At 37.6% G+C, this 9,818-nt stretch overlaps 1 protein-coding gene across 1 annotated transcript; it reads left to right on the top strand.

Moving 5' to 3' along the window:
• Positions 1-6,476: 6,476 nt before the first annotated feature.
• Positions 6,477-7,528, top strand: LOC113519192 (protein atonal-like). The gene has a single exon (XM_026904247.3). It carries the CDS (start codon positions 6,529-6,531, stop codon positions 7,003-7,005), a length of 477 nt encoding a protein of 158 aa, XP_026760048.1. The 5' UTR covers positions 6,477-6,528; the 3' UTR covers positions 7,006-7,528.
• Positions 7,529-9,818: the final 2,290 nt, after the last annotated feature.

The following is a 9,818-nucleotide window of genomic DNA, read 5'->3' on the forward strand; positions in this document are numbered from 1 at the left end:
CCAACCATCAGGACGAGTGGCGGTCCTCCGCCGTGCGTTTTTCAAGGCACTTTCTTCTACGCACAACCACTCTTTGGAATCAACTTCCAGCAGCAGTATTTCCGAACCGATACGACATCATAACCTTCAAGAAAAGAGCATATTCCTTTTTAAAAGGCCGGCAGCACACCTGCAATGCCGTAGGTGTTGTGGGTGACTATGGGCGGCGATAGTCACTTACCATCAGGTGAGCCGCATTCTAGTTTGCCCCCTGTGTTGTAAAAAAAAACTATAGGAAGCGATTGTTAGTAAATGGGATTGGTGGTTCCGATTGTTGGCAGTATATCCTGAAGACTAATGATGAATTTATTACGATTTCAACCTCGCCTTCACTGGTGCCTCGCCAATGTAATCCAATGAAGGAACCCAAAAAGTGTTTTTTTTTAATGGATGATAACCCCACCCGCGCTATCGGTATACACTGGCGGGGCACCAGTGAAGGGTGATAGATGAAAATGAAAACAGGCCAGTTAAAGCTGCTCCATCCATAAATGAGGATGAAGCAGGTCAGTTAGCCCATCGTGACGAATTCAACAAAAATTGTTCACGATGGTTTCCAGGGGGAACCACGTGGAGGTCGACCTAATAGGGCATATTGCTAGCAATGGGGCTGTCAAACTCCATTGCTAACAACCCCTTTCCCCCCCAAAATGATTCCCAAAAAGTGGTTATGCATTAATCACAATGGTTTCCACGGGGACGTATGTTGAAGTCGATCTGATAAAGTAAATTTCTAGTAATGGGAGTAGTTATGAAGATCGGTCTACATATTTTATAGTAAATAATGTATGTATAGATAAACGCAAAACTCAGAAACGGTTGGACCAATTCGCCATTTTTTTTCCAAATATGAGTTCAAGTTTAAGCATGATTCTTAAAAAGAAGAAGATTAAAAATTTGCCTAGAAACAGGTATAAGCTTCAGTTAATTTTTTTAATTAACTGAACGAAGTCTGTCGAGTTAGCCAATACAATAATGTTAATATATATTTGTAAGGGGGGGGGGGAGAGAAGGTATGAATGAATTATTTTCTCTTCAAAAGTTAGTAATAACTTGTTAAATTATTTATTACAGTTAAATTAAATATGTGAGACCTGTTTTGTGAGACACTGGTGTCTGCAGTAGGTTTTTTTTTTATACAAATTAGAATGGCAAACAAGCTGACGGCCCACCTGATGGAAAGTGGTAACCGTCCCCTATAGACATGAGCAGTGTCATGGATATAATAGAGTATACTGTTTTGCCCATGATACCCCCCCATGCGTTGCCATTCCTGAGGACTCAGGTGTTATTTCTCTGTACCCAGTAAATTCACGCCATATCCCACCCTTTAAACCAAAACACAGCCATGCACACACAACTGCTTTACGGTTGAAACACGAATAGGACGGAGGTACCCAAGCAATCAACTTTTGTACAGTCTCCCTCTGGTTTTGAAAAGACCTGTGCTACAGGTCACCAGTTCTTGGAATCTATCACCAGTCTAACAACTCCATAATTAGCAATATCAGGTCGACCTCCACGTGGTATCCTCTGAAAATCATCTTGGTTTATTCTCATTGAATTCGTCATGGGCCAACTGGCTCACCCGTCATCTCTGGACTGGTACTCTGCCAGCGTATTTGGATAGCGCAGGCGGGGTTGCCATTCTATTCCGACCTATTAAAAAAATACATCTTTATTATTATGTATCATACTGGTCGCATAGATCTCGTGGTAACATTTTTTTGGTTCGCGAAACCGGAGCCGAGCGCGGGTTAATGGCGCGTGAAAATGTTTAAAAAACAATGTTGCTGACAACCCTCACTCGCTGGACGCGTATGTCTCAACATTTAGACATAGTATTCTCTGATGATTAAAGGGTTTGCCTTCGAATGTAAATTAATAAGTAGATTTTTTTTTATCTTTAAAACTTTGTGTTCTGTCGTTAGTTTTTATACAACAACTTTTTTGCTATTTTAATTTGCTATTTAAGGTTTAGCTGAGTATTTTTGTATTTTTATATGTATGTGTATATATATTATTAAGTATATGTAAGTTATCCACACGTTGAAAAACACTGATATAAACAGTCCATATTAAATAATATTATAAACATCATTGATATATTTAGTAGCAGCCTGCCAGAGATATTAGAAGCGGCTCAGACATATCTGGAGTCGGGTTAAATACATTTATTATAACTTTGTATGTTGGCACACTAGGTTTATAACATTGATTTGGCTTTTGCTGTTATAATGTTGTAATTATTTTCAATGAATAAATAAATAAATATTTTTACTATGAAAATATCGTTTTAAATTGACACCAAAAAATTAATTTCTGCATTCGATTGATTTCTTATCTTCATAATATTTTTCTATTAGTTAATTAGCGAATGCCTCTTTAACGGAATAATTACTGAGAGATACCTGGAATAAAATCCCTGTATACCTGCGCAGAGCACCCAATAAGCATATTTTTAAAAGAAGACTTTAATTATTTGTTGAGACAACAGAACCAGCTCTAGTTACAGGTTACTCAATGGATGAAAATGGTATGGTAACCCCGCCCGCGCCAACGGGGTACGCTGGCGGAGCACCAGTGAAGGGTGGTAGATGAGAATGAAAACAGGCCAGTTAGACCATCATGATGAATTCATTAGGAAGAATTTATCATGATAGTTTCCAGGAGGAACCGCGTGGAGGTTGATCTGGTTAGGTATATTGCTAGCAATGGACTTTTTAGTCTCCATTACTAACAATCCCTTTCCCCCTATTAGGTTAGGTTAGGTACGTTTAACTGTTACTTTAGTCAAAAGTATTATTGACTAAAGCATACGGTCAAAAGTACTTTTGACTGATTTTGCTAGTCAATAGTACTTTTGACTGGTTAAGAGTTTTGACTGCAGCATATACACGGTAGATCGCCTGTGTTCGCGTACAAATAAGTTTATCAACTCTTACGTCAACCGTACCGTAGCCTTTCCCGTGACTTGTTTCCTTCATACTATAACCTTAGATTCTTCAAACGTAGAGTGAAAAAGCATTTAGTAAACCGACATAGTGCAATCTACTATTGATAGTAAATAATTTTCTTTTCAGTTGGTCGTATTCTTTTTTTTATGCAACTTAAAATGGCAAACAAGCTGACGGTCCACCTGGTGAAAAGTGGTAACCGTCGCCTATAGACATGAGCAGTACTGTGGACATAACAGAGTGTACAGTTTTGGCCATGATACCTCCCATGCGTTGACATTCAGGTGTTATTCCTCTGTACCTTTAAATTCACGCCATATCCCATCTTTGAAGTCGAAACATAGCCATGCAAACAACTGCTCTACGGTTAAAACACGAATGGGACTGAGGTACCCAAGCAAACTACTTTTGTGCAAAGTCTCCCTCTGGCGGGTTGGCAATCGCAGTTTGATTTTTCGTGTTGTTTTAAGAGGGACCCTGCTATCCATCCCTTCACTATAGCTTATAAGCTCTCTTAGTCGCCTCTACCCACCCACGGGAAAGGAAGGGGTGGCCTTCAGTTCAGTATTTTAGCTTTTTTTTTTATTAAAATAACTGATTTTACCATATTTGAAGTCGATTTTTTTATGTAGCACCAACAATAACCAAGAACTTATGGTGCATTACATGTGTACCATAGTTTTAAGTAATTGAGGTCCAGGGTTCGATTCTCGGTCGAGATAATTTAGGAAATGGACTTTAAAGAGAACTGACTTGGCCATTTTAGTTGTACTTTCGGATGTTTATTTTTCAAACCATCATTCTAGCTCGAGCGTCAGACAATTCTTATGACTATGTAGCTAAAAACGGCGCTGGTAGGAGAGGAGGGCAGCGACAATAATAAAGTAATATATAGAGAGAGGCTTACCAGTTTAATTCCTTGAGACGTACACAATGTACATACAATAATATGTCAGTCAAGTAGAAAAACAAAATAAGTATTAAAAAGATATATCCATGATATAAAAATATAAATCTAATAAAATTAAACTTATATGAAAGGAGGTCTTTCGCCAACAATAGCATTTATTATTACTGTTTAAGTCTAGAATCGAACCTGATCCTCAAGAGCAGCAAAGGTACTAGCCAACACGAAACTCTGTAGTTATTAAGCGTATGTATTAAGTGTGAATGTTAATTAAAATGAAAATTTTGAGACAAAATTTACGCAAGGGTTGTGAAAAATGATTGGACCACCGGCGCTACGAGTCTCTGACGTTAAGCAAGGAAACATCAAAATCGGATACGGTAAAGATCTCGTTGCCTCTTTATCTTGTTTTAATTAATTATTCACTTTGTTGATGAAAAGTGGTAACCGTCGCCTATATACATGAGCAGTACCGTGGACATAACAGAGTATACTGTTTCGCCCATGATACCCCTCCATGCGTTGACATTCCTGAGGACCTAGGTGTTATTCCTCTGTACCCTGTAAATTCACTGTCATATACCACCCTTCAAACCGAAATACAGCCATGCAAACACAACTGCTTCACGGTTGAAACACGAATAGGACAGAGGTGCCTAAGCAAACGACTCTTGTACAAAGTCTCCCTCTGGTAACTACTGGTAACTGGTAATTACTAAGTACTAATGCTAATATGTTATTTTAATTATACGATATGCCATATCCGAATTAATTAGCAGCTCCATGCAAAATCTGGGCCACCTACATCCACGCGTGTTGAGTTTCACCCACCTTGGTACAGTGAAAACTATATCGCTCGGGTTCGAGTCCCGACCCGGCCGGTGTCGTATTGAGACTGGTTCGAAAAAATTACAACGGAGATACGTTGAAGGATGTACAGGCGAGGTGTCTATGAGATGAACAATGTAACTTTTAAAATTTATGAATGAAAGTACTAAAATCTTATTAAATATACTGGCCGTTTCCCGCGGCGTTGCCCGCTTCTATGTAGTTCTCGTATATCATTCCCCTTATAACTCTTCACGAGTCCGGTCTTATATTGTATTATATACTTAAATGATAATTACGTACCTAATACGTTCATAAAGTTTCAGCCAATTCAACTGATCGGCTATTTTATAGCATTTTATATGTGATTCTTTAGATTGATATAACTTTTTTTATTCAAATTGGTGAAGCTGTTTCTGAGATTAGCATGCACAAATATACAGACAAACAGGCAAAAATTCCAAAAATCATTGTTTTGGGTGTTATTGCGTTAATGAAGCCCCTCTGTAGAAAGAGAACTGCATCATTGCTGCACAGGGTTTTTTTTGATGGGTGAAAATGGTATGGTAACCCCACTTGTGCTAACGGTATACGCTGGCGGAGCACCAGTGAAGGGTGATCGATGAGAATGAAAACAGGTCAGTTAGCCCATCATGATGAATTCATCAGGAATTAACCATGATAGTTTCCAGGGAGAACTGCGAGGAGGTCGACCTGGTTGGGTACTAGCAATGGGATTGTAAGTCTCCATTACTAACAATCCATTTCCCCCCTGCTACACAGAGTTTGGACAAGCACCAACAGCCTTCTGAAAGTAATAGGCGAGAAATATAACTCGCCTATAATTGGACATTTCATTCAGATGCTGTTCTAGTCGGCTGGCTCACATTGAGTGAATAGCTTTAATTAAATGTTCACTTTAATTGCTTTTCTTTTTACTAACAAAGTTTGTATGGAAATTGTTACTAGCAAAATGGACTAAATTGTAGTCTGAATAATAAAGTATTATTATTATTAAAAATAAATAGACAAAGATTTGAGTTCATGAATACTCTATTTATCTGATTTACCAGAGGGAGACTTTGTACAAAACTCGATTGTTTGGGTACCTCTGTTCCATTCGTGTTTCTACCGTGAAGCATTTGTGTTTGCATGGCTGTGTTTCAGTTTGAAGGGTGGGATATGGCGTGAATTTACTGGGTACAGAGGAATAACACCTGAGTCCTCAGGAATGGCAACGCATCGGGGGTATCACGGGCGAAGCAGTATACTCTGTTTTGTCCATGGTACTGCTCATGTCTATTGGCGACGGTTGTCACTTTCCATCAGGTGGGCCGTCAGCTTGTTTGCCATTCTAAGTTGTATGAAAAAAAAATACTCGATTTGCCTAGTTGCGATTAATATAGAATAAAATAAATTAGAATCCTATAACTATAATTTACATTGTCATTTGTAACACTGCGGGGTCCGCGAGGTTAACAGCAATATAAAAATCCAATTGTTATTCGAACGTACGCATAAAACGGAATACGTTCCAACGGAGTCAAATATTCTATCGGACAATGCGATATCAACACGCACCAGGGGGAGGAAATAATTAATGATGATTGGCCTTAAATTACCCTCTCGGAGCCTTTTTTCATCTCTCTCTAGCACATAGAACGCGATTCGTTCTATCCTCTCTCGCAAAACGGGACCCTATATAAAGAGAACAGGTAGGCGCAAAAATTAGACCGCTACGGGACACTGGACTGAGCACACCTGTACCGCTCTCTGTATTTTTTTTACGCGTACACAATGACGGCTGAAACGTATGGACACCGTATGTTGTATACTGAAAAAGACATGTTTGCGACTGACGTAATTATGGAGTACGCGACCGAAGACTGTTATTTATCCTGGCCGAGGTCCCCTGACTCGGGGAGATCCAGTTTGGAGCCCACACCCTCGATCGACGGCAGCATCAACCAAGATTCCACTCACATCGCGTACAGAGGATTGTCGGAAGATATCATACTCGAGGACAGTGCTGAAGACGCGGAATTAGAAGGCTCGGGCAAGAGGAGGGGACGGGCGACTAGTGCCGCCGTGTTGAGGAGACGACGGTTAGCGGCCAACGCTCGTGAGAGAAGGAGAATGCAGAATTTGAACAAGGCGTTTGATAGACTACGCGGACACCTGCCGTCTTTGGGCGCCGATCGTCAATTGTCCAAATACGAAACCCTCCAAATGGCTCAGACATACATAGCTGCTCTGTACGAACTCCTGCAGTAGAATTAGGTATGTGAATCACGTTAATAGTGTCAAAGTTTAGATTTATTGTATGTATGTGTATGAAAAAAGTATTTGCCAAATTATCTAGAGTTGCCATTACAAATTTCATGAGATTTTCCATTAAAGTATTGTTAGTGAATTTTGTATAACTATACCATAGATCGTAGCCAGCACAGCGACTAGGAATTATAAATACAGGGATATTTATTATAGTACCGTGAAATAATCATAGTGTTACCAAGTAGTGTTAATCTTGTCTTTGAGAGATTTGATAAATGATATTAACTTGTTCTACGTCTCGTGTTACAGTGTAGTGTTACAGTAAGATTTTACGTTTATATATATATTGATTGTATTAAATTCTTAATTTTAACATTCTTTGAACAGTATAATCCGTCCTGCCGAATAAATTTAGCGTAAGTTTCACGTCTTGCCTGTGTAAGTATTATTTTCAAGTTGTGTTATGTGCTAGTTAAGGACTCGCGCCAGTATTATTGTTAGTAAGTGCTATTAGATAGTAGAATTGTTTGTGTATATTGAAAAGTTTTTTTTTGTAAATAAATTAATTATGTTTGAATTTAAATAAGTATTTTATTTTACACTCTTGTGATATTCATTTTTGTAAGTATGCCTTCGCTTATGCGATATGATATATATGTGATATAATATATATTACAATTTATTTTTATTATTTTTATAATTTATTTCTATTTTATTTTAACGATAATTATTTTTACAAGTTTAACAAGTAAAAGTTTGGACCAATTAAAAACATTTTTCTTGTCTAAAATTGTAGATGGAGATTTCTTTAAAAGTAATATAACAAATATTACAAAATAAACATTTTCTTTATTAAATTCTAATTTTACAACATATATATAAAAAAATATAAAATTCTTGTAAGAACAAATTAACAAATATTTTTAAAATTTTTTTTGTTTATTTATTTTTGTATTTTAAAAATAGTCATTATTAATATTTAATTAAAGTAATAATAATTAGTAATAATTTTATTATATTATGACTCCATTATTAAATATTTCAACCCCAGGATCCAGAATGACTACTGTTCTATCTTCCATCCATTAACCATCCGTTCTATTCATTGAAAACACAAGCTTCTGTATCCTGTAGTTTTACATCTAAGTTCTTCTACACATATCTACTGGTTATTTAATTAGAATTATTTTGTTTAATTCCGCTACCGTTAGTATGTTTGTGACTGCCAACACTTGAAGATTGGCCATCACTACAAAATTTGCAGTTTAGGTGCCGAACGGTTAACGCTAGGCTCCTTGTATTTTTTTGTTAATGGATGATAATGGAATGGTAACCATATCCGCGCTATCGGTATACACCGGCGGGGCACCAGTGAAGAATGATAGGTGAGGATGAAGCAGGTCAGTTAGCCCATCGTGATGAATTCAACAAGAATTATTCACGATGGTTTCCAAGGAGAACCACGTGGAGGTCGACCTAATAAGTTATATTGCTAGCAATGGGGCTGTCAAACTCCATTGCTAACAATGCTTTTCCCCCCAGGCTCCTTGTATTAATTAAATAAATTGCTTGAAGATGTCTCGTTTAGAAGTAAAACACACAGTTGGAGCATGGCAGTTAAAGATTGATGGTTAATATAGAAGATTCTGATAGTAATAGTGATGGCCAATCTTCAAGTGTTGGCAGTCACACACATACTAATGGTAGCGGAATTAAACAAAATAATTCTAATAAAATAACCAGTGATATGGACTTCTGCAAGTTAACACCTAGTTCAGTAAAATCAATACATATAAAAAATCGTAATCGGTCGCTGTCTGTACATGGAAGATACGTATAAAAGAAAAAAAAAAACTATTATAGGGGGATTTTATGAATAGAATCCAAAACAATAATTTTTACAATTTTTGTCTGTTTGTCTGTATGTTTGTACGCGCTAATCTCAGAAACGGATTTACTGAACGTTGTTTTCACTAATGCGTTGCAGTTTGCTCCACTTCACATTTAGTATTTGTTTTATTTCAATAGGTTCATAAATAAAAAAAGTTATATGAAGTTGAATTGGCTGAAACTTTATGAAGGTATTAGAACGGATGAAGAGTTGCAATGGATATGATATACGGGAACTATATAATTAGAAGCGGGTAACGCCGCAGGAAGCGACTAGTATTTACATATATTTACTCCAGTGATCGTTGCTGTAATACTATTTTTTTGATGGGTAAAAATGGAATGGTAACCCCGCCTGCGCTAACGGAATACGCTGGCGGAGCACCGGAGAAGGGTGATAGATGAGAATGAAAACATCATGATGATGGATTCATCACGAATTAACCATGATAGTTTCCAGGGGGAACCGCGAGGAGGTCGACCTGGTTGGGTATATTGCTAGCAATTGGATTCTTAGTCTCCATTACTAACAATCCCTTTCCCCCCGCTGTAATACTATTAACCAATTTCGCATACGATATTTGTAAAATCGAATTGTACGAAGAGGTGCGGTGGTACCAAACGGCTCCCGGAGTGGCAGGACAATCAGTCAGGATATGCAAAGTGGACCAGCTGTAAACAGATCTAGCAAATTACATCTGCGTTCGAGTGCACATTTGCCAAACGAATTTGTGCCTTATACAATTGACGTTTTAAGAACTTATTGTAGTGGCCATTTAATGCTGTAAAGTTGAAATAGGGTTGAACCGTTTTGTTTGAGAAAAAAAGTAATTTAATTTTATTATTTAAATACTCGTACATTCGAGTTGTTTCTGAAATAACATTCCTCTTAACCTATGACTTCTTCCTACCCTTATCCCAAT

The sequence above is a fragment of the Galleria mellonella genome, unplaced genomic scaffold (assembly GCF_026898425.1).
Source record: "Galleria mellonella isolate WM207_F2 unplaced genomic scaffold, CSIRO_AGI_GalMel_v1 utg874, whole genome shotgun sequence".
NCBI classification, from domain to species: domain Eukaryota; kingdom Metazoa; phylum Arthropoda; class Insecta; order Lepidoptera; family Pyralidae; genus Galleria; species Galleria mellonella.

What these genes read in the sequence shown, in the direction of transcription:
- LOC113519192 (XM_026904247.3), top strand. Translation starts at nt 6,529, where the DNA reads ATGACGGCTGAAACGTATGGACACCGTATGTTGTATACTGAAAAAGAC.